Source organism: Cryptomeria japonica, chromosome 4 (assembly GCF_030272615.1).
Source record: "Cryptomeria japonica chromosome 4, Sugi_1.0, whole genome shotgun sequence".
Classification (NCBI taxonomy): domain Eukaryota; kingdom Viridiplantae; phylum Streptophyta; class Pinopsida; order Cupressales; family Cupressaceae; genus Cryptomeria; species Cryptomeria japonica.
The window spans coordinates 14,763,118-14,789,479 of record NC_081408.1 but is presented as its reverse complement, the minus strand read 5'-3'; the positions used below and the strand labels follow the sequence as shown (position 1 = coordinate 14,789,479).

The window sequence follows — 26,362 nt, the reverse complement described above, 5'->3', positions numbered from 1 at the left end:
ATTAATCTTTGGATAAACACATGTTGCTCCCAGGGGGAGAAATTATTGTTTAAAGGAGATTGTTGGTTTTTGGTATTTGGCATTTCTGTTTTGGCACTTTGATGGTTTTTCCATCTTGTGTTTCCATCAATGCCAAAGGGGGAGATTGTTGGTATTTTGGTATGGTTTTGTCATTGATGTCAACACCTACTGAAACACTAGCACTTTGGAGATCCAACAACATTCACCGGCAAGCAAGTAACTATTGCATAGTTACCGGTATATGGTTCATCGACAGGATATAATGTTCACTGGCACTTTGAATGATATGGAAGACACTTGATAATATCGAAGACATCATGTGGACACTTTGTTTTGAAGAATTGATCATTGGTATATTCATATTTGCATATTTGCTTTTACCAGCAAATAGGTCCAAGGTTATCAGGGGTTACACCGACAGGTTTATCTTTTCCAGATCAGCATGACACGCTATGGAGATGATTTATTATTGTTGTAAATACATTAAGCCAACATGTTTAATCAGTTATTGCATCAGATATTATATTGTATGTAAAATGTTTTTATTGTAATATCTTGTAGAGCTGACCTACTAAAATTGGTCTTAGGTTATGGTATAAATATAAGATCTTAATTGTAAGATCGGATGTGGAATGCGGAAAAAGAATTGTGTGAAGGTATAAGCGAGATTAAGCAGATGTATACACGAAGACATCATTTGAAGGTGAAACTAGGTTTTTGTAGAAGCATATCAGCATTACACCGGTACTGAATATTGCATATGAAGATGTTATCTTGTGTACTACATTCTTATTGGATTTAACCATCCAACTGTAGTCAGTGTGACTCCCATTTTGTGATTGAGCAGTGAGCTCTAGGCTGTTGGCCTTTCTACATGTGCATACCCCATTTATGTAAACTTACTATCTGCAGTAGTATCATCTGATTGTGGGTAAGGTTTCCCACCATGGGTTTTCCCCTTACGGGGTTTCCACGTACAAATATTGGTGTTATGTGTTGTGGATGACTCTAAGTTTATGTTTCGTGCATTAATCTTTACCGGTATAGCAATTTACTGTTAACACTGTCTACCGACACACTTAACTGGTTTACCGGTATTAAGCATTAAGTTGGTTAATTGGATTTTGGTTTAAATTTATTAGACAACTGATTCACCCCCCCCCCTCTCAGTTGTCTCCGGGACCTAATAGGTTGGAAGCCAATAACTCATCAAAGATCATTCTTGCACCCAAGCATGAAGATACAGTTGAAAATGGAGCTAAAGATGCATTTGCAGTTGAGCTGGAGCAATCTAGATTCATTGTTTCACTTTTGAACAATAATATATATGATTGATTTGAGGAGGTAGGTGAATTAGTTCATCTCCTTTAGAGAGAAGTGCATCAAGTCACAATACAAATGTTTGTGCTTTATCTTTATGTGGTTTCCTATGATCATTTAAAACACTCCACTTTACTGAAGAAGGGTAGCTACTTTGGAGTACCAACTAATGGTTTCATTTCAAGAATTTTTCATTGTTGGCTAGTCTAGGTTAGGTTAGTTTCCCTTCCCAATAAGTGTAGTTGCACAAAGTTGAGTCTTGCTTTCCTTCAAGTGTTGAAGCACATTGTTTTTGTCAGTTTGCATCGTTCTTTTTATCTTCAATATCTTTTGTTCTCTAACTTTATAGCCCAATGGATAGATAAAGACACTTGAGAGTTCTGGATTCTACTCCCTTCAATCATTTTAGAGAATGATCAGAGTAAGTTCCCTAGTTAGAGCCAACTGTTATCTTGATTTTAGCTAACTCAAATAGTGGGATAAGCACGCATCCTCTAAGCATGTATATCGAGGTGCTTGTCAAATCCCCTCATGCATAGTCAGGTTGCTCAATAAATCATCTCGTTTGTACCCCTTAATTTGTCTATTGAAAAATTGGCAAGTTAGTTTTTCAGTTGCTAGTTTTTCCTATTTTATGTATTTTAAGTTTTAAAACCCAAAATACACTTTATCTCTTTGTCATTATGCATTTTGGGTTTTAAATCTCGATATGCACTTATTCACCATTTGCACATGCATTTTGAGTTTTTAAACACAAAATGCACATCTCTGATTGTACATGCATTTCGAGTTTTAAAACCTGAAATACACTTTAGTTACCACTAACACATTATCAGTTGGGTTTTAAAACCCGATCGACAAACCTTAACCTCTGCATTCATAATGCACAATAGGTTTTAAAACCTAATTAACATGATTTCATGTTCCACACACATGTAAATCGAGTTTTAAAACCCAATTCACTTCATTTCATTTTCAAATCCATCACAAATGTAAATCGATTTTAAAAACTCAATTTACATCACTTTGCACTAGTGTAATATGCACATCGGGTTTTAAAATCCAATGCGCACCTTTACATCATTCACATGCACCTTGGGTTTTAAAACCTGATGTGCAACCTCCTTCACTGCAACCCTTCATCATTGTTGTGGAGCTGAGAATAGGTCAACATGGAATTTGACCGAGAGGATCCCCTATACAACACAACCTTTTCCCCTCTTTCATGTTTATATGTACAAATCCAAAAATTTTAGACGATGGCAATGGTATAGATGGATAGAGTGGACTGTGACAAACAACATCATACTTTGAATTACAAAAACCCTAAGTATGTTAGTGCACAACGGTTCTATCCTTCCATTATAAAAAAATCCAATGACAAATAATGAAACAATTGTAGATTTGTACAAAAATAAGGCCAGATAAAAGAAAATCAAACAATAAATAATGAAACCATTGTGGATATACAAAACAATAAGGCTGGATTGAGCCAAATAAAATTTGGTGGTAGAACAATGTCGAATTGAGCAAAGTTTTCAATATGACAATCAAGGCATGGATTGATGCTAAGAAATTTCAAAGTAAATTGGACTCTGATGCAGGTAGGAAGCTCATCAGTACTTCTTTGATACCATGTAGATGTAAACATGAATCACCTAGAGACAACCAACCACATTGATGAGTTGAGACATTGGCATATTTTTATCCTTAGAACTCTTGAGCTTTTGTCATATTTTGATTTACATAATAATAATGATGTATCAGAAGTTTACTATATGTATTTCAGATGTTATCCTGAACCTATTAAAACATGTTTTGTCTTTACCAGATTATTTTTGCAGCCATGTGGTTCATTCTTGTTGCCATGCAGATTATTTAGGGCAATATCATGTGTGAAATTAATAGATGTCCTGATTAAATAAAATATGTATGTATGTATGTATGTTCTTGTATGTTATTTCTTTTGAAGTGCAGGGAATAAATGATGTTGCGGTGGAAGCTCGCCTATCATGCTACTTGCAGGAAGAGATATTCAAGAAGATGACTGAAAGATCGAACAATAAAGATGCTGAAAAGTGTAAGGAACGACATAGGAGAAGCAATCACGCGATACTACTGATGTCTAACTCAAGTGGACATTAGTGTTGTAAATACTGTCGTAGTATGTTATGACTGTGGTTTGGTTTAGATCCACATTTTCTGTAGCTTAACTCCAGCTATCTCCTTTCTCGATTAGTTATCCACCTCTTCTCTTCAGCGTGATCTATGTTTTCTAAAGTAGATGTTTTCTTTTAAAATAATCTCTTCATCTCTTCTCTGAGGTTAGATAGAAAAAGAGAGAAAGCAAAGTAGAGGATTTTTATAAGTGTTTTTGAGTTTCTTTTTATGATTGAATCATGTAATGACTTCCAAAGAACGATGAATAAAAATATGTTATTTTGAGCACTTAGAGTTGTTTTTGGGAAGCCTGGAATCACTCACCCAAGGGGGTTCACTTGGTGAGTGTTCTTGTGCATTTGTTAAGATTAGTTTTCTTTCCTTAGCTGTAGTAGACTTTCTTGCATTGACTATTCCTGCAGCCACTGGAAACAGATCCACTGACTGTTCCTGCACCCAAACCAAAACAGAGTATTTTTTGTTTATCAACATTGAACTTAGCCAGTATTGCTTGAATGAATTTATGTTAATGCATAAGTTTTCCTGTAGCCTTTCAATAGTTTCAATTCTTTTTTATCTTTTCCACGTAGTGTTAGTTGCTGTTGTAATGTAGAGTAGCTGTTGTAGAAACTTAGTGCATATATAGTGCAGACCCATTTCAAGTATTACGTCCCTGGGTTGACAATCAAATGAACACTAGCTATAGAAATAGTGACTTTACCAAGTGAATGTCCAAACTTCGGGTTGAGACTTCAACTAGAGTTATTATTCTTATTGTTGGGTTGAACACACATAAGAAAGAGATGCAAGAGAAATATTGATTGCTTGATGATTTAAAGGTTACAATAGCTTGCTTATATAGGCAAGGCAAAAGAAAATTTAGAATAGTGAATGAGAAATGTGTCCAATCATGCACGAGAGTAGGTGAAATACAACTACCCGAGTGTAGATAACAATGCAACCTAGAAAATATAAATGACAATCAATATGCCTAAGTAAATTTAAGCACATGGCTAAATAATAATTTATTTTAACAATATATAGGGTGTTTGTACATTTGTAAATCATCTCAATCTCAAATGTTTGGTGAAATAGCATCTCTTGTGTTTCTTCTTTTTGTTTATGAATTGTTTTGGTTTGCACGTTGTTCTCTTGGGTGCTCCAACACTCCCTATCCTTTCACACTAACCAAATAATGACCATGAAAATAACTGTTAGGGGTCCCACAGATACTGAGAGGGGGGGGGGTGAATCAGTATCTAACCGGTAATAAGAATTTCTTAAGTTAAAACATGCAGAACATAAAGTAACAGTGTACCAGAATGCAAGAAATAATGCAATAAACATAATCAAGAATATCCACATGAAAAGTACACCATAACACAAGATGTTTAACGAGGAAACCCAGTGTGGGAAAAACCTCGGTGGGATTTGTGATCCACAATATTCACTCACTGGCCAATAAGAGAATATTATTTACAATAGGGGCCTGCACATGTAGGAAGGCCAACTGCCTAGAGCTCACTGCTCAATGGGAAGTCACACTGACTTACAATAAGGATTATACTAATCCAATAACTTGTACTATTTTACAATAGCATCTTCAATGCCAGATTCAGTACCGATTGCTGCTATGTTCTTTACATATACCCTTGACCTATATTTCGCACATTAGGTCTACCTAATATTTTCCTTAATTGCTTTCACATCACTCCTGCAAATGTCTACAATGATCTCCTTTATATATAAGAGTCATTTTACAATTTGCCAAGTCAGATTACAATAATAAACAAAATATTACATAACAAAAATCCTGTCGGCCTCTGTACCGGTATACTTGTTTTCTTTTGTGCCGGTGTTGGTGTCCTGAGTGATCTGCTAATGCTGGTGCACTATCTTGCCGGTGTAATGCTTTGTCGGTATGATGTCTTGCCAGTGCCATAGGATTGCAAGGTTGCCATCAATGACAAAACCTTCAATCACCTACAATGTCTCATTGGAGTGTGCATATGCCAACAATCTCCCCCTTTGGCATTGATGGCAACACTCATGAGAAATTTCAAAAAGTATCCAAAAATGTGTAGTCCAAAAATGTTACCAAAAATGTTTACCCAAAAATGTGAGAGCTCCCCCTGAGCATATGATTCTTGTCTTTTGAATTTTCTCATCCCACTACTCCCCCTTTGGCATCAATGACAAAGGTTGTCAAGATGTCAGTAGAGTTTGTAGGTTCAGCTATCCATAACCTCAACCTTGTAGCTGGGTAGTTATTATCTGAAAAAGATCTCCCAAAATTAAGTTTATACTATCCATAAACTTCTTACTGTCCTTTATTGTTGTCTTAGTTCTCTTTACTGTATCGGTGAGATGCTGCAAATGCTCTGCCGGTGTTTTGCTTCCCTGTGTTAGTGCCTCAGAAATTTCCTTCCGCAGAGATGCTAAACAGTCCAATCTTGGACTTAGTTTAGATCTCAAATGTTTTGCCTTATTTATTATTCTTTCTTTTTCCCTTTCTAATATGAGTAGTTCTTCCTCAAAATTTGCTATCTTCTCTTCAAAAACTGATAGTGAATCAGGTGAGTTGACAAAGTTGTCTGCAAGTTTATTTATCTCATCCTGTGCCTTGTTTATTTTCTTGTCAATATCTATAGTCAAAAAGTTTGTTTTACATGTATCTTTATACAAATTTTTGTATTCTTTCAACAAACTACATAGTTCCGATAGAAGTGTGTCAAAATCTCTGTTACACTTCTTTATTTCCTCATCAAAGAATTTCTGTTTTTCAATTTCTACCTTATCCTTCACTGACTCTTCCTTTATTTTCTCAATGTTTTCTGAGATATATTTACACAATGTATCCAATTGTCCTAAAGAATCTTTATTATCTATATTACAGTTGGGAGCTATTACCTTCAAAATTGGTATGGAATCATCAATTGCTTTATAAGCCTATGAGCTGCAGTCAGTTATTTTCTTGATAGAATCAAGTAATACCTCAGTCACATTTGTTGATTTGAATACTGATGATGATCCAACAATCTAAGTACTAGTGGAAGTAACCATGCTTGTATTGACCTCTAGTAGGTTAGTTTGTGTCTGCATTTCTTTAAGCACTGGTTTTCCTACTTCACTAGTTACCGATGGCACTGTTTCCTTATGTACCTGTTCCGGTTGATGTTGTTCCGGAGCCTTTAGCTCTATTGGTTTCTCTATATGTTGTGTTGTCTCTGTCTGTGACTCAGTCTCTACCTTTTTCTCTGTATCATCTGTCGGTTTCTCTGTTTCCCCTGCTACCGGAGGCTCATTTGCCATATCTGACCTATTAGTTGTATCTTTGTCTACTATTATGTTGATCTTCTGAGTATCAACATTCACAGTATATAGGACTTCAGAATTAGGATTGTTATCCTCTACGTTCATACTTTCTGCTGCCGGTTGATCTTCAGTAGTTGTTATTTTCACTGGTAGGGGTAGGTTGTCTTTAACTTTGATGCTTGGTGGTCCACCAACTTTGCCTTTCCCCTTGTCTCTATCTTTCTGATATATCTTTATAGGTTTAGGTTTCCTGTACTCTTCTTGTTTTTCTTTGTCAACCAGGAATATATCCCATCCATCTTCTATTTCCTCTGTTACTTCGTTAACTCTTCCTGCCATTAGTGAAATATGCCGGTGTGCAGTAGAGAATACTGACCGATTTGCTTGAGCAATCAAATCATCAATTTCCTTTGGAGAGTTTACTAGATATACAGCAAGTAGCTTCTCTATTTTTATTTTCTTATCTAATTCTATCACTGCTTGCCTTTTGGCCTCAAGTCTTTTGAATACATCATCAGGAATTTCATTTGCTACTTCCATAAAAAATTTCTTGTACATGTCCATATGCAATATAACACTGTTCTCAACTTGCTCTTTCTCATCAGCAGTTAGAGTGTCATAAATTTTCTCTATGTTCTTCTGTTTTCCTTCCTCTGTGATTTCATTTAGCAGTACATCAAGAGGTGCCAAGTCTCTGTTTGTTCTTTTCTTCTTCTTTGGTGTCAGCTTCTTCTTTGGTGTGGCTATTCTAACCGGAGATCTCATTGCTTGTTGCTTTTGCCTTGTTCTTCTAGGTGAAGGAGTGGTTGTCGGTGAGGGATCTCTTTTTCTAACAACTCTTTTAAAAGTTGCTGGCATGTCACCTTCCGAAGAAGTACCTACCAGTGATAGGTGAGTTTCAGGTTGTGGGGCTGCCAACTCATCCTCTGTTATGCTAGTTTTCTTCAATACATCTTCCTTAATGGCTTTTGAATTCTAGATCCTTTCCTTACAAATGCCTCAACCTTCTTTACTCTTTTCTTTGATTGTATTTGGCTTTCTATAGTCTCAACACTACCAAATACTTCTTCCTTAGGTTCATTGGGGGCTTCCAGAAGTGCTTTAGCATATGTTTCAACTATGTGGTCATCTGTTTCATAGCCCATCTCAGTTACCCAAATTGTTCTTGGGATGACTGCTTCCATCCAGATTTCATCTTTCTTAATAACAAAGCATATATCATCTTTGTATTTGTCTACTATTTTCTAAGATAACCTTATTCTTTTCTTCATCTTGGTCTTCAATGCTTGGAAAAAGTTATGAATATTTTTCTCTTTGTTCTCACCCATGTTATTGAACAGTTTAGTCAATTGTTTTCCTACCGGTATGTCATATCCAATTTCTTTATAACCTATACCGGGAACCTATTTTGTTATGTGTAGCATTAGGCATACTAATAGATTTCCAAATCTGAAAGTTCCTTTCTTGTCCTTCTTGATTTTTCCAAGGTTGTCAATTAGTTCATCCTTTAACCATTCACATATGTCAATTTTTGCATTGTCTATTACCATATCATAAGCACTCTTAATGCATAAACTTGAAACTGAGTTAAGTCTATTAGCATGAGTGGCTTTATAACCTAATATCATACTGATGAATCTCATATTGATATCTTTTACATCATTAACCCTTAGAGACCTCTTATTGAATGTTGCACCAGTTAGTTTTGTAACTAGGTCATTGGGAACCTTTTTGGTTTTATTTGGTCTCTTACCGGTGGTCGGTAACCCTGTGACAACTTTCACAGCTTCCTTGGTGATCTTATGGATTGCATCTAACTAGAAAAATTCTCCATGAACTCTGCTTAAAACTATCCTAATCACATCCTTAGGAAATTCAGGAATGTTAAGGATCTCTGTAAATCCTAGGGTTTCAATAATCTTGTGTTCATCTTTAATATTGTCGGTATCATCACATATCACAGTTTTATACATGGTTTTGATTTCCTCATCTCCTAACTCTTCAATGTTGTAGTGGATGTACATTTTGGGGTCTTCAGCATATACAACTCCCTTAGGGATTTGAGAAAAAGCACCTAAGGTATCATCCTTCTTTGCTATCTCAGGAACTAACTGAAATACGGGCCTAGGTCTTTTTATTACTTCAACAACAGTAGGGTTTGCTATGTATTCAATTGCAGAGGTGGATGCCATGATTAAATACCTTTTACTGCCTTGGATGGATGATTGCTTGGAGTGTGCTTGCCTCTTGCTCGAAATGCCTCAGCTTGGAATCTTCGCGCTCTCTGAAAATTTGAAATCACGGTGAAATGAAATGGAGCCAAAACCTTACTTTATAATGTCTTTTCACCATCTACCACATTTATTGAATGCCGGTTAAGTATTCACTTAACATTGTCTGCTGGTAATAAGTAGTTTTCAACTTCTTATCTCCAATTGAGGGAATAATTAGCACATGTATCAATAGATTGCCAAACCCTCAAGGAAATTTTCTTCAATTAGATGAAGAACTTCTTGCCGGTGAAGCACTGCTCTATCCTGCCCGTGAAGCATCACTTTGTCCTACTGGTGAAGCATTGGTTGGTTCTACCAGTGGAGAAGTATTCCCAATATTTAGATCAGCTTTTCTAATCCATTGTTTTGAGAATTCTTGCTTAACCTCTTCAACTTTTTCTTTACCTTTCAAGCTAGCACTTTTGTTGTCTACTGATGTTCCTTTACTTCTACAAAATTTAGCAATATGCCCAATCTTGTTACATGCATAACAAGTTACATTATTCTTCTGAATAGCTTTCCCATAACCTATGCCGGTTTGTGTTTTGCATTGATTTGATAAATGTCCAAATCTTCCACAAACATAACATCTCACATTCATTCTGCAGTTTTCAGAGTTGTGACCAACTTTGTTGCATTTTGAACATTGACCGATGGGTGTATTGATATTCTGATAATTCCTAGATCTACATTCATTTGCTCTATGACCATACTTATTACAGTTAAAACATTTTCCATTGAATTTATAAGCATTAGGTTGTCTTACCGGTTTGCTGTGATCCTGAGTATTTGCAGTACCGGAGCTTTCACCAACTTCAAAGCCAATTCCAGAAGTGTCACCTTTAGGTTTTTGATTCTTCAGCAAGGTACCAAGTTCCTCTGAGCTTTTCTTGAATTTTTCTTTGTGTTGATTTGCAGTTTCCAGTTCTCTTTCCAAGATTTCTTTTTGTCTCATTAGTTCATTTGAGTCATTCTGGGTGTGCATCAGATTTGTCTTCAACATGTCATTTTCATAGCTAAGTCTTGCGTTCTCATTTGCTGCATCACTTAGTCTTCTGGTCAATTCTTCTTCATTCTTCTTCCTATCCTCAATCTCTTTGCAAAATCTCATAGTCATATCTTGCATTTCATTTTTTGTTGTCATGATCTCTTGTTTCAACTTGCTTAACATATCATTAAGTGATTCCTTTTCATCATTCTCATTTTGCAAATTTTCACAAAGTTCTCTTCTCTTATTTCTTGCAACAGTAAAATTTTCTTGAAGTGCCTGAATGATATCCTGAGCTGGCCTTAAATCATCTTCTAATTTGATATTTTTCAATTTCTCTACATCATAGTCTATAAGAGCTCCTTCAAGTTGCTTCATCAGATTTTCCATCTTTACCGGTGTCAAGATCTTCCTCAAGCTATTAGGCTTATGAAAATAGAGGACCAGGCTCTGATACCAATTGTTAGGGGTCCCACAGATACTGAGAGGGCGGGGGGGGTGAATTAGTATCTAAACGGTAATAAGAATTTCTTAAGTTAAAACATGCAGAACATAAAGTAACAGTGTACCAGAATGCAAGAAATAATGCAATAAACAGAATCAAGAATATCCACATGAAAAGTACACCATGACATAAGATGTTTAACGAGGAATCCCGGTGTGGGAAAAACCTCGGTGGGATTTGTGACCCACAATATTCACTCATTGGCCAATAAGAGAATATTACTTACAATAGGGGCCTGCACATGCAGGAAGGCCAACTGCCTAGAGCTCACTGCTCAATGGGAAGTCACACTGACTTACAATAAGGATTATACTAATCCAATAACTTGTACTATTTTACAATAGCATCTTCAATGCCAAATTCAGTACCGGTTCCTGCTTTGTTCTTTACATATACCCTTGACATATATTTCGCACATTAGGTCTACCTAATATTTTCCTTAATTGCTTTCACATCACTCCTACAAATGTCTACAATGATCTCCTTTATATATAAGAGTCATTTTACATTTTTCCAAGTCAGCTTACAATAATAAACAATATATTACATAACAAAAATCTTGTCGGCCTCTGTGCCGGTATACTTGTTTTCTTCTATGCCGGTGCTAGTGTCCTGAGTGATCTGCTGATGCCGGTGCACTATCTTGCCGGTGTAATGCTTTGCCGATATGATGTCTTGCCGGTGCCATAGGATTGCAAGGTTGCCATCAATGACAAAACCTTCAATCACATACAATGTCTCATTGGAGTGTGCATATGCCAACAATAACATGTTAACAAACATGATCACACATCTAGTCCACAACTCAAAAACAAGATAACTTTTGATTGCAAACTGCTAATTCTAGCTAAGACACTTATGAATGAATCAATGAAGACAAACACTTACATTAGATCGACACCTTTATTGACATACGATACCTTACATGTGTGTAGAAATAGTTATTTATTGATGGCATGATATTGTTACTATCCATCTCAATCTACAACTCTCACATTGATGATACTCTCCGTCCTCATTTTAGAGGAGGAAATATACTTTCCTACATCCATCTTGTCATCATATTGTAGTTAGATCATTAGTCACTATCACATCATAATTTAACTAATAATAAAATGATCAACATTAATGATTAAACAAAAAAAATTCAATTTTTTCATGTTATTAAATTAGGATCTACAATTAACATGCAATTGAACACAAATAAATATTGGAATAATCAAACCAATAGTTCAACTATATCATATTTTAGATATTAAAATAGTAAATGTATTTATCACCTATCACCTATCATACAAAAATATTTTATGGAGTTGAGAATTGGATACATGGATATGTATATTGGTTGTTCAAAATGTCCACATCCCAAATCCCTTTCCACATGAAAGTTGTGCAAAACTAACTTCCTCTATTATAGTACAACTTGGAGGGAACATTTGAATGAATGGATGTGCACATGTGACTTATATCTTATCTAATTAGAAGACATGTTTCTTCAAATATTTTCTTGAATACATTTTGTCATTTTTCTTTTGTGGGAAAGTTAGGGATAATGGGTCCCATCTAGTTCAAGTTTAGTTTTTTGAAAAATTAGTTTTCATAATTTCTTTAGTCCTTTAATGGTTTACAAGTAAAATATGAATGTCATGACCTTGGCAAAGAAAGATTTTGTCTTGTAGTTGGTGTAAAGCTCACAACTTTACTACAAGCTTTAAATATGACATTTTAAGGGTTTTTCTAAGATATTAAGACAATAATGGGCACTTTAATTAGACAAATTGAAATTCAATGAAATTATTAATCACATAACATTAATATCATGCACCCTCTTCTAACTGATTGGAGTGTTGAAGCACAATAGCTCAGGAGACAAAACTTGAAACTACACAAAAGTGAAAGTGAAAAGAGAGAGTCGTCATTTTGTCTAAATTTAAATGGGGCATGTTGATAGAGGTACAACAACTCCTCCTTCCTAAATTCTAAAATTTGAGATAATTCTTCTTTTTGGGTAATGTGAAGTCAAATAATTATTCTCAAAATAGTAGTGTCATCTAAAATTAATGCTTATAAGGTCTAAATTTTGTACCCACTCTTTTTTGTCCTTTTTCAAAATGATTTCTTCTAGAAACTCTTTATCCAAGTCATTGTTACAAGCTAGGGTTGCCGTTGCACCAAAAGATCGATTTGCCAATGGATGATACAACCACTAGACTTATAGAATCCATAGGAGGCTGTTAAACCATGTCGCGAATCCCCATGAGGGACGCCAACCCATTGCCAACAATCCCCCTCCCAGCGTCACTCGTCGCGACCTGCGTGATTCGAACCTATGACCTAGCTTTGATACCACTTGTTACAAGCTAGGGTTGCTGTTGCACCAAAAGATCGACCTGTCAATGCCCGATACAACCACTAGACTTATAGAATCCACATGAGGTTGTTAAACCATGTCGCGAATCCCCGCGAGGGATACAGACCCACTGCCAACAATCACCACATAGATTTGTGCATTAATCTAGGATGATAATGATTAAAAAAATGGTTTGAGAGGCCATATCTAAAAGGGTACATAAATAATTCCTAATTGCCTTATAAAATGAACACAACTTACTTTAAGAGATAGATAAAGGTCGTAAACCTAAATAGTTATATAGAAGAAAGAACCTTTTAAATGGTCAAAAGAGGGATTCCATAATGTTAGGCTTAAGATATAATCTTCTAGAACCATGACCTAGAGCTACGGATAAACATTCAATCTTTAAAAGGAGGGAATCCACAAGTTTAGGCTTAAGATATAATCCTTCTAGAACCACAATCTAGAGCTAATGATAACCATTCAATCTTCAAAGGACATGAATTCTACAATGAAGAATCCCTAAGCATAAAAAAACATGTCAATATTCTCTTTCACCAAAGGTTTTTATAGTTTAAAAATCTAGGCATGTAAATTTTATAGATGGGGCAAAAACCTTTAAAGTTTATATCAAAGTCTGTTGCTTAAAGTGATTCTATCTTAGCATCGAACATCAATCTCTATTTCAACATCAAACTTCCAAACAATCCAACAAGTCCACCTCTTTATCCCAATCTCAAATTAGTTTCAGAGTCTAATTAACTTTCTATAAGATATTCATTTACATCCAAGTTTTAATAAAAACCATTCAACCCACCAAACAAAGTGCTTTATTTTTCCTTTTCTTCATAATTTGAAAATTTAATAAAGTTTCAAAATTATAATTTAAAATAAAATTAGTAATATCTATTGTTATTGAAGAGTTGATGAGAAATGTATTTTTATTGATTGTTGGAGAGTTTTAATATCAAATTTAAATTATTTTTGCAATTTATTATGGGAGCATAATATCTTTTTGATTAAAGATGAGGAGTATCCATTTTGTCAAAAATACCAAAGATACAAACTTCCCTCTATCCCTTATGATATTTGAAAACTTTGCACTGAACAAAATTTAATTTTAATAGATTTATTCAAACCATTAAAATTCACTAATAAACCACAAACTTTTAAACATATATATCTTATTAAATTTTAATTAAAAGCAATTCAGCCCTAATCATATTTATTAAACTTTAAACTAAAAAATATAAATTTGTTGATTTTTTTTTCGTAAGATTTGATTTTAAGTTGCTCGACTTTAAACTTACGAGGGGACGAAATCACGTGGAGATTGGAAGCGTGTAATGTGAGGAGACACGTTCACGTTTTATTGTTAGCATCACTATATTTTTATATCATACTTTATAATTATTTTATTTTATAATATATTTGACTTCAATATAATTATATGATTTTTTTGGGAACATGAGATTTAAGGATTTAAGGTTATTGATTTTGTTAAAATTATTTGGAGTATGATTTCAACTTCATTATTTATGGTATGGAGGCTTATCTCAGGTTAATTTATCTAAAATTATTTAATTTTTTTTTGTTTTGATAAAAGTTGAAAATAATAATTTTTTTACAAAATGATTAAATAGCAATCTAAAAAAAACAATAAAGGAAAGGAAAAATTACAAGGCTACCAGAATAGCATCACAAAACTAGAAAGTTCACCACATTACAATAAAAAGTACAATTAGCTAAACAATCCAACAACTAAGGATGACTAGTTGAAACAATCCAACTCATGAAGCATAGAAAAGGCAATGCAATGGTTTGACACATTCAATCTTTCTATCAATTAGTTGCAAAATTTTTTGTTCGATTCTTCAAGCTTTGAATTTGAAAATTCTTTGAAATTGATTGAAACATCATGTCACAGTAAACCTTTAGAATATCTATTTCCTAGTGCAAATCTAGTCAGAAAATATTGGTAAACATCTAGGTTTTCATATATCTAACAAAACACATTTTTATCAAGAGATCAAAAACCCATTGACAATTATAATTACTTTGATTGTATATATATAGTGAATATGGTTCTTCATGATTTTAATGGATTGTAGAACAAATTTCTTTTGGTTTCTTCTCCATTTAAAAATAAATAAAAACCAAAGATAAGCATTGCCAAAATTTGGATTGAATGGATAATTGTGAAAGAAATAGAAGAAGCTAGCAAACCAATACTGCCTTCACATTAATTTAAAATGGAAAGAGAAATTTCTGTTTCATACTTTGTCTTTTTCATTTTGTAATCTTATAATCTTTTTATGACTTTTTTGAAAACAAAATTAAAAAAAATATTTCATTAACAGTAAAAAGAATATGCAAAGAATAAAATTTAGATTTGAATTTAATAGTAAAGAATATCCAAAGAATAAAATTTAGATTTGAATCCAAGATAATTATGGTGCAATTCCCTATAATTTTTTTCACACTAAACTTTAAAGTATTTTGGTTTCCTCTCAAAACAATAAATAAAGATAAATTCTCTTAATGTAAATATATGAAATAATAAATTGTGAAACGACAGAAATAAGTTAAATTTCAAGATTCCATCTATAATAATGTAAATTTAAATAAATAATTTTTTACTTGTCTCTCTTACTTTATAATCCCATAATTTAATAAATTATAAAAACATATATTATTATTAATAATATATTTGAAAACAAAGAAAATACACTTAAAAAAATCTTTGAAAATATCAATTCTAACAAAAACACAACTCTGACTCATACTTGTGCTTTTATAATTATAAGGATTAATTGTTTTAATTTATTTCATAATGAGAAGTGAAGGATGACAAATGTAGTGTGCATGCATTTGAAACATGCATAAAATCACAGATGGCAAAAGTATTTGTTTTTACAATTTACCACATGCCACCTCATCTGTCACTTTTTACAGTGGCTAATGCGTCAATACTTTAGTTGACCATCAGTACTTCTGAAATGACCTATGTGGGCCAGGATTGTCTTCCATTGAAATATAATTTTCTCATATCTTTGCATTTGGAAGCAGGTGCAAACCAGCTATTTTTCTTTTCCAATATTCAGATTTCAGCGACCATATTGGGGGAAGCAGGTTTTTCTCTGGATTATCCTATTTTTTAGGCTTATTAAGAAGTAATTTACTCTTAGACTGCCTGTAAGAGCGTTTGTGATGTTTCGCATTACTGTTTGAATGCTAGATTAGCATTGTGCTCTGTAAATGGTAGACTTTTATTGGAAAATATAGACTCTGCTTGTCCGAAGACTGTAATCAAGCTTATGCGATTTCACTTGTTTTTTTCAGGCTTCATTTTCTGAATTTTCTTTGTTTTGACTTGTGAATGCTGGTGAGTATTAGGTTCTTCTGTTAGGAATGCTGCTTCTACATTTGGAAATCTTGATGAACATATATTAGTATATATTAGGCTTCTGTTTGTTTGAAAACCTAAAAAAATCTGTTCTAAAACTTAAATGCATTTTGATGGCTTCGCGTTTTAACTTTTCCTTCAATATTCAGGATTTTGAGGTTTAAAAAATTTCAGGATTTTTTGGGCCATTGTCTCTGTTTTAAGTAGGTTTTCTTCTCTTGATAGTTCTATAACTGAGTTTATCAGAGCCCAGGCTTCAGTTTTTGAACCTCTGTGTTAAAAATTTTTCTTCATTATTACTTCGGCCAACTCAAGTGGTTCTTTGAAGGTACGTTATCGAAAATGTTCAGACTTTAGAAAACTCCTTAATTATGTGTTTTTTCTAGTTAAAGAAAATTGCAAATGCAATCAAGCAGTTTATGAGGCACATGCTACTGACTCAAAATACGTGTATTCCCCTTTTCAATCAATTCATAAAGCTTCCGTACACAGAAACATCCCAGCCTTTCATATTGCTTTCTCTTCTTATATGTATCAAATGTCACTTTGGACTTCGGTAACAAAATTCTCTGCTACAGAACATGTTGTAAACTTTCATGCAAAAATGAGCGAAGAATGTGACAATTAGTTTTTTAATTAAATCTTTTTACTTCTTTTTCAACCGTTTTCTTGGACATGAAAATAATGAAAGAGTCCATGTCAATTATCTGACTTTTTTAAGAAACTCTTCGATTGGAAGTCTCTTTATTTTTGAGAGATGTTTCTGGCAGACGAATGGAACGCTACATGACATCAGTCGAAAGCCTCCTGATGTGTAGAGATGTTTACATGCGTGAATAAAACGGAGGTGTGTGCTAGGGGTCAGGGTATGATTTTCCGGATAATTATGATTGTTTGCTTTAATAGAGAGGAATTGATAATGTTTTATTTTGGGAGGTCTGTAAACTTTGTGTAAATTCCTGCTTGAAATCTCGATGAACATATATAATTCTTGTTTGAGGTCTGTAATACTCTGTATGAGTGCTTCTGTGCAAAACATTTTTGGTTGCCTACAACTATACTTCAGAACTAAACATATTGAAGTTATGCTTTTTTCAACCACACACACATCGATTTACTCATTTGTTGCTGTGTTTTAGAATCTGAAGCTTTTGGTAACTTTGGTTTTTCTAAAATACTTATTTTTATCTCTTGAATTCCAGGTTGTGATTTGGGGGAGCATTTAGGCAATTCATAGGGTCAAACAGCTGATAAAATTATAAATAGGATCAGCCTGTCCGCAGAGTTCACCAAGTGAATTTGCTCAAAAACATATCATGTAGTTGAACTTTATTTGTCAAAATATTAGCTTAAGGAAGAATATAGTGCTAAGTTTTTGCACACTGTGCTCTACAAAGTGCAAATGGCGACAACAGTTGCACCTCTCTGCAGTTGGCTTATTGCTGCATGCGTTTCTAGGACTGTATTTGAAGTTTCTTGCAATGAGCCAAAGGCCATGTCTTCTCCTCTGGGAAGGAGAGCTAAAAGGCGAATTGGCCGGTCCAGACAGCTGTCATCAAATTATATGTCGACTCTCTTTTGTAAGGATCATGCAGTACCAGGAGGAAGTTTGGTTGGCTTCTGTGGCTCGAGCCTTCAAGGTTTGGGTTCTTGCTTTTCCTTTGAAGCATGTCCAGAGTACAATAACTCAAAGAGGTCCCAGTTTTTTCCAGACAGTTTCTTTGGATCCAAACCTATGAAGACTGGTTGGAGACGGCGGAAATTAAGAGCTACAGGTGAGCAATTTAATCTCTCTAACATATGCATACCCAATTTTAGATTGCTGCAGGAACGCCTGTATATTTTATTGCAAGAAACTGTATACTTTTACTTCATTATAGATGTACACAGTTGATTAACAGTACATAGAATGTTTTCTTTATGTATGCTTATTTTAGAGAGGAATCCATGATCTTTATTGGCACAAACTCTCAGAATTGAGGCACTATTTTAAATGTGGGCAATTTGTCTTGTAATACCGTCTATTCAATTTGCAGGCAGAGCAATGGCTGTTGCTGTGCAACCTGTGAAAGGTGCACCAGAGAAGAAAAAAATGACTACTAAACAAAGAAGAGTAGTTGTGACTGGAATGGGTGTTGTGACTTCCCTTGGTCACGATCCAGATACTTTCTACAATAATCTTCTTCAGGGAAAGAGTGGTATCAGTGAAATCGAGAGCTTTGACTGCAAGGATTTTCCAACTGTAAATGTTTTATATATATTTTTTTTTCTAGGATGCTTCTTGTAGTCTAAAATATGCAATTGAACTGTACAAGATGGCAATTTTTTGGGAGGCTATAAATTAGCATTCTAATTCAGTCCCCAGGCATTAAATTAGCATTCTAGTTTGGTGTCCATTTATCAAATGATTAGAACTTCACGATGGATAAATTAAAAATGCGCATTACTTGTTGCAAGAAATTCTAGAAGAGAGTTAATAAATCCAGAGTTTATACTTGACATGGTAGTGGTTTAATGAATGTATTTAAAGTGTTTTTGACAATTGAAAATTCCTTTTAAGATTAATAAGAAAAGATGAAATTATTGTCTGATTTACTGGCTGTGTTATGCAGAGAATAGCAGGTGAAATAAAGTCATTTTCAACAGATGGTTGGGTTGCACCAAAACTTTCAAAACGAATGGATAAATTTATGCTTTACATGCTTACTGCTGGAAAGAAAGCACTGGCAGATGGCGGAATGGATGAGGAAGTACTCAAAGATTTGGACAAATCGAAATGTGGAGTTTTGATTGGTTCTGCATTGGGTGGAATGAAGGTAATGTCAAATTTCCGATAACATCTGCTTGCAGCCAACAAAAGCGGTAATCATCAATGGATATCCATGCACTTCTGTGAGGGTAGTTTTTTGGTAAGTATTACCTATTCTCACATTAATTGGAAACTGTTCCTTCAGGTATTCAATGATGCAGTAGAAGCACTAAGGATTTCTTACAGGAAAATGAACCCATTTTGTGTACCTTTTGCTACAACAAATATGGGATCTGCAATGATGGCAATGGATCTGGTTAGTTAACTATTTAGCTACTAAATGCTTACCTAATGTTTGGAACTATGCAGAATAGATGCACACTTACTCTTGCATATTGAATGTTTCAATTGCAGGGATGGATGGGTCCAAACTATTCTATATCTACTGCTTGTGCAACAAGCAATTTCTGTCTCATAGGTGCTGCAAATCACATCATTCGAGGAGAAGCTGTAAGCCATTTACTCTTCTCTTTTTGCCCTTTGTATTTTGTAAAGAGAGATAAATGTTGTTGCAGAGGCATTGGATCATCTAAATTTCAAATGTTGTGTTTTTAGGATGTCATGCTCTCTGGTGGTTCTGATGCTGCAATTATTCCAATTGGTAAGTCTAACTGCTATTTGTTTTTGGGTGGGTCTATTACTTTTATTCCTTGATAGTTTATATCTTTGCACATGCTTATATTCTTGCTTTTTTATTGGGAGAATGTTATTTTAGAGAAAAGGTGTTCTAGTTTTGTTTTCTGCATGCTAACAATTCAACATTATTATTATTATTTTATAGATAATTTAGCTCTGTGTTCTATTGGGGTCCACTCCCAATTGAAATGCTATTACAAGTTGATATATTAAATTTCATCACTATACTTCTGCTACACCCTATATAAAAGAGTTGAACAAAACCACAAAGCTTAAAGCCAATAGAACAGCAAAAAACACATATCTACAAGCATAACTCCAGTTTCTATAAAATCATTGTATTTGGATCAGAACTCCAGTAATGAATGGTGCTGTAAAGTGTAAACAAGCTGGAAATTTCAAGATTCTTATCTCTTAAAACCACCCATAAATTTTCCACAAGCATTGCAATATGTTGACAGAAGTTTTCAACATTGGATAAATGGTTGTCTGTAGAAGATAATCCAGGTGTAAACTCCTCCATTTTAACCTGCACTTCCTCAGCATCTTGCTTTATTCCTTCTATTTCCTTGTCCATGTTTACATCTGTGAACAGCAATTTGTTAACCTCCATGAGGGAATGCAAAACCACTTTCATCCACCCTCATTTTCCACCTTCAACTCAGCTTCTCTGGAAATTCTGCATAGCCTCAAATGGCCTCATTTGTTCTCATATGCTTGGAGCCTCTCAAACCATCCTTTCGCAAAACCAATATGACAAAGGACAGAACTTCTACTCCAACTATATTAAAAACTCTTCTCAGCTTTTAATCTGATACTTCTTTCTCAATGCTCGTATCCTTGTATTCCTTCATTTCCTCAGATTCCTTGCACAATACAACAGATCTTTTGAATGCCTTCTTTGATCTTCCTATGCACTTACATAAATCTCCCATGCTGTTTCATAATCCATGTACTAGGCTGTATCTAACCATATTACCATTCAAGGCACTCCAAAACAAAGCATTAAATACCAGGCAACTTGAAAGTTGGAGAAGGGGGAGATATCATATGCCTATATTCATAAAAAAGAGATTCCTGTAGCTGCCACTCCATAGTATCTGGACCAACCTTTGCTGAGAAAGGGGGTTGATTTATCCCTGAATTTGCTTTCCTGAAAGTTGAGTTATTAGTCCATAGGGTAAAGGCTCCTGATTTGGGTCTGGTCCAGCTTAGATAAGGGTCTGGGTTTGGTCTGCCGATGGGCTGCCCAGGTCTTACAAAAAGATTGCGGGTTTGTTCAAGATGAACTCGGATGTACCCACAGCGAATTTGGTGGGTACCTGTTGCTAGGTGGCAAAATTTGATGCTTTTTCAAAATTTTAATTTTTTAACTTCTAATCTGGACAAAAAGCAAAATCCACCCCCGAAACCCTAAAATGCGGTATTCAAGACATCTAAAAGACAAAACAAACAAATTTCTTATATTGTGAATGAAAAAAAAAAATATAATTCATCCTTAAACAACTTTTATTTTTTCTTGCTATTGCATGAATAGAGTTGAAGATTGATCAATGAATGTTCCAAACTGGTTGGATTGCTATTCCTACATATTTGCAAGAGTTTATTTGTTGCCATGGAGATCGTAGAGGAAGATTTTTACAAAAGAGATAGATTTTTTTCAAGTTTTTGGTTTTTTTTGCCTACATTTTTTTTACAAATGAATCTTTTGTTTTGTTTTGAGGTTTTGCTATGTGTGTGGATGCTTGAATGCTCCATTTCCCACTTCCCCACCTTTGAATTATGCTGTGGAGAAGCCTCTACCTTGTTTGCATCCTCTTCCTCTTTGTGAATGATATTGATTGTGTGGTGTGCTTGCTTCTCCTTCATGTGGATATGCTTGCTCTGTTTTGTCATTGCGCACCACACTTCCTAGTCCTCATGCAAACTTACTTTTTCGTCATGCTATGCTTTGTTGCTTTCTAGACAACTTTTCTCTTGCCTTAAATGCATAATGATAAGCTTTTTTCATTGAGTTCAAATTGCTCTTACCAAACTCACTGTAAATGGAAATGCACAATCCATCTACATACCTTCAGACATTCTGTAATGGCCCCTTCTTGGTTTAGGTCTGTTGTTAACCATAATTAAGCTATCTCGACATACTTATGACTTAACTAAATTGATTAAGGGACAAAACTATCTTAACATGAATCCAGTTGGTGAAGACATAATCTTTTTCTTGATATTGAATTGATAATATAATAATTCAATCTGATTTATAATCTCAGATTTATTTATTAATTCAAATTATTATTCCTATATATATATATATATATATATATATATTTATTTTCAGATAATTTTATTCTGTATGTTTTACTGCACTGTAGTTCTTATAAAATATTATTTGTCCTTTATATAAATAAATAAATCAGATTATATTTACGATAAAATATTAACACTCCCATATCCTAAAACACTAAGCATTAGTCTTTCTAATAGCTGTAATGACAGACAGATCTGACATGCGTCAGATCTGGTCTACCACTGTATGTGGAATTAGTATGAATGCCTTACTAATTATAATCTACATTAGTATTACCACTAAATATTATTATTAAATCCTGCATAAAGAATATTATCAGGTTGTATATATTAAGCACATCCCTGTGCATACCGCCAAGGACCAATATGTTACTGTCTGGAGCTTAATAACAGTTCTCATCTGATCTGGACAATTTGCAGACTATTAATCTCTCCTCCTTGATCGATAATTGATGCTGATTGACACTGATATTTTCTGAAGATGTGTTTTGCTAATAACCTATCAAATAAATTATATTACTACCACTGCTTAAAACAATTTTAATTATTAATATATTTAGGGCTTGGCAATGGCAGACAGAACTGACACATGTCAGATCTGGTCTGCCACTATCATGAAATTATGTATTGCCATAGTAAATATTTCAGTCTAAGTTAATATTATTATTCAAATTCTGTATAAAGACATTATCGGGCTTCATATATTACACATACTTATTAAACACATTCCAAGCATACCACCAATAACAAGGATGTTGCTGTCGGTAAACTTTATGACAGTTCTGGATTAGTCATCTTGTCTTCCTTATTCTTCCCTTTATCCAATAAGGTTGTAAAAGAATCAGAAAGTAATTGATGATTTTCTTGAAAATTGGATTGATCCTCCATATATATCTTATAAACTCGAAAGACTACATCCTTTGGATGTGAAGCGATATACCTCTTCCTTAATCGTCTCTTTTCATAAACAATGGTTAATGCCTTAATCGCTCCTTTTGCAAGTAATTGTTGCCCATACTAATCGCTATTCTCATAGCTATTAACGACTGCCATTTAGGTGTCTTAATTGTTTTAGACCATTTCTTATATTAAATCGATGCTCTCTTGATAAGCATATTTCTTAATATTATTGTTGTTGTTTATAGAGTGGAACTGTTCTCAATATCACAACAAATCAATTCCTAACTCCCGTGTTACTAATGTTGCGTTACTTTATTTTGTGGATATCTTCCATTAGCTAATCATCACGTTTAGGTATAGTAGTTGTACATTAGCACTCCAATATCGGAGTAGAAACTAAGTGGTTGATGTCCGCTAATGTTCATCAGTAATTAGCAATACTCAATGGTCTTGTCTTTTTGAACCATCGATAAATATTACATGATGGCCGATTGTAAAATTTGTTTGTAATCTATGTAATATAATATTAATTTAAATATTTCAAGGATATTATTATTGATAAATGATTATTAATTAAAAAAAATAAAATTTCAAAATCATTCGTTGATAAATATTATATTAATTAATAAATAATGATTATTATTTTTAGGTTTTTTATATATATAATGATCAGGGAGGGGCAATGACACATTTTTGTGCCATTTTCTATTTGGCCAATGTGAATGGTCAAGCGATACAATTCTTCAATTTAGTCTTTGAGATTCATATCTGTAATGTCCCCACTTTGAAATTTTATGTAATAATAAATAACAATATTAAAATCAAAATACAAAAGAATAAAAAAATAAAATTAAGATAAAAAAAACTTAATTAAATATAATTAAAATTTGATTAAAAATTAAAATTAATGAATGGTCAAAAGGCTTGAAATGATAAGTTGTGACTCCCCCAAATATGAGGTATAAAAGGGAGAAGAGAACTCTTTTGAATGGGGGTATTTTGGGAATCAGAAGTGCAGATCTGATTTAAATAAGAAGTGCAGATGTGATTGTGAAAGGTTGTGTCCCTTTCAAAGGGCAGAAATAATGAAGAGTTGCACTCTTTCAAAGGGTGCTAATGGTGAAAGGGTGTGTCTCTTGCCAAGGACAGACATGATGAAGAGGTGTGACCTCTCCCTCATATTGAGAGATATAAAGGAAAGGAATCAAAAGCATCTAGCGACATCACTATCGATCAGATCAGATCAGAACTGTTATTAAGTTACAGGCAGTAACATCCTTGTTCTTGGTGGTATGCATGGGGATGACAGTAACCACCGACCCTTAAAACACTTAACATTCTAATTATGATATGACATAATTACTCGACAACACCTGGTAATGTCTTATGCAGAATTTAATAGTAATATTAATATAGATTGCAATATGTATGACAGTCATACTTAATTTCCTATACTTCATAATACATTAGAAGTTAGTGTACTCATAGCCCATTCCTTAATCATTTGTTAATGCCTTTGTGAGGACAGGTTGGTTTGTGTAGGGAAAGGCAGAGTAATTCAGTTACTAGATGGGTAAATCCCAAGATGGGTAAGGACATATATTTTTGAAGCCTCGAGGGAGAGTCCCGAGATGGGCATAAACATGGGCATAAACATATATTCCTAAGAAACCTTGATGGAGCCTGCTCGTAGATTGTTTCCAAGTGCCCTAGCACATTAATTCCACCATTTTCTGCAGGGTTAGGGAAGAAGTGAGGGCGAACCCTAAATTTAATTAGTTATTTATTGCATTGAGGGAGAGTATTGTAAGTCGCCTACCGGAAGGCTACCTGGTTCCCTTTCGCCTAAAATATTATTTAGTGTTTAGGAGGCAGATCTACGCTTACCTCTAGCTGCAATGACAAAGAAAATAATCTTTGTTGCCATTATTGCAATGGTTAGGATTTCAAAACCCATTGGACCTTGCACCATTTTTGCAAAGGATAGATGTAGATCGATGTAATAACATTCCCATGCCTTCCAAGACCACCTTGCACATGTGGGTGCAATTTTGTGCTTGATTTAAGGGAAAACAATACTTGATAGGAATGGATGTCCTTGATGACATACCTTTCTAGTGATGTGGACTTAAATGCAAATCCTGACATTCTTTCTAGGGATATTCAAGGTTCAAAGCCTTCATGAGAGATTATTATGAATACATACACCAAAATCCCTAATTGAAGAACTATTTTGAACTATTGTGTTTGATCAGCTATATTTGAGTATGAAAACCCTTGGATTTACAAATGATTAGATGACACAACCTCTTTAGTTGTGCATGTCAAAGGATGAAACTTCTTTGGTTAGAAGGGCGATCTCACTAGAGTTTGTATTAGAGCTTTTATGGTGGTCTTTGCTGTATCGAGTTTGATTGACTTGTTGGTGGTCGTGGGTGTAAAGGCTTCGTTTATAGTTTGTTATTGCTGTTGTAGTAGGGTTTTGCAATGCATTGTAAACCTATCGAATGTAAGAAATGTTTTGCAATTTATTTTACAATTGTGGACTCGATTTGAATATAGGGTATCGATGAATGCAAAATAGTGTTTGCAATTCGGGTTAACATTTAAATTTGCAACTTATTTTTATTTGTGAACCCAATCTTTAATTTTAGGGTTTAGTAATAATGAGTAAATGCAAGGAGAAATTTCTAGGTTTGTAAGAGCTGATTAAAATTTATAAACCCTAAATGTATCTATCCAAAATATTTAATATTTGCATAGGATTTTAAACTTTAAAATAATAATTGCATTAATATCTTGTTGGGGACATTACATTCATCTCATCTTGTACACAAAAAAATTGCTTTTAAGTTGGTGACCATTCTATTCCAAGCTCTAATTTTATCCTTGCCCTATCTTCATCTATCAATTTGAATATGATACCACCACCATGATGCATATCCTTTCAATTTGGTACATGCAAATTGTATTGTCTTTGTGTCGTCTATGCTTCATACATAAATTACTTATCCAATTCCACAATCTAAACTGTCAAAATTAAAACATATTCTTTGAATAGTTTAGAATGTCCATGTGTGGTTTGCCACCTATTTGAATATGGCTCTCAACAACCTACCCTCTGCTGGGTCTTGATCAAATTCATTGATGTGCACTTCAAGGACCTTCTCATCACTTGCAAATGCATTTGCTTCTCTTGGTTGAGCATCCTGCATAGTTTCCAACATTGTTTGGAGATCTTGCATCAAATTTGCCAAATTTGCCACTCTTGGTGGTCAATTTCTTCTACCTTTCGCAAGAGGAATCCTTATATTTGCCATTTTGTTTCCTTAAAACAATTTTCACAACAAGTACATTCACTATAATTTT

The 26,362-nt window shown here is 34.1% G+C and overlaps 1 protein-coding gene across 10 annotated transcripts in view; it reads left to right on the top strand.

The window, feature by feature from the left end:
- Positions 1-15,913: 15,913 nt before the first annotated feature.
- Positions 15,914-26,362, top strand: part of LOC131065319 (3-oxoacyl-[acyl-carrier-protein] synthase II, chloroplastic) — a 59,741-nt gene continuing 49,292 nt past the window's right edge. Inside the window, exons 1-9 of one of the 10 annotated variants that reach the window (XM_057999793.2) lie at positions 15,936-16,067; positions 16,278-16,320; positions 17,112-17,188; positions 17,544-18,116; positions 18,378-18,583; positions 18,954-19,157; positions 19,296-19,406; positions 19,505-19,600; positions 19,706-19,751. In XM_057999793.2, the coding sequence (XP_057855776.1) occupies positions 17,744-18,116; positions 18,378-18,583; positions 18,954-19,157; positions 19,296-19,406; positions 19,505-19,600; positions 19,706-19,751 (1,036 nt within the window). In that variant the 5' untranslated portion in view covers positions 15,936-16,067; positions 16,278-16,320; positions 17,112-17,188; positions 17,544-17,743. Of the gene's footprint in view, positions 16,068-16,277; positions 16,321-16,566; positions 16,670-17,111; positions 17,208-17,543; positions 18,117-18,377; positions 18,584-18,953; positions 19,158-19,295; positions 19,407-19,504; positions 19,601-19,705; positions 19,752-26,362 lie in introns of those variants that run through there. The other 9 variants (XM_057999797.2, XM_057999792.2, XM_057999796.2 and 6 more) reach the window with 9 other exon arrangements.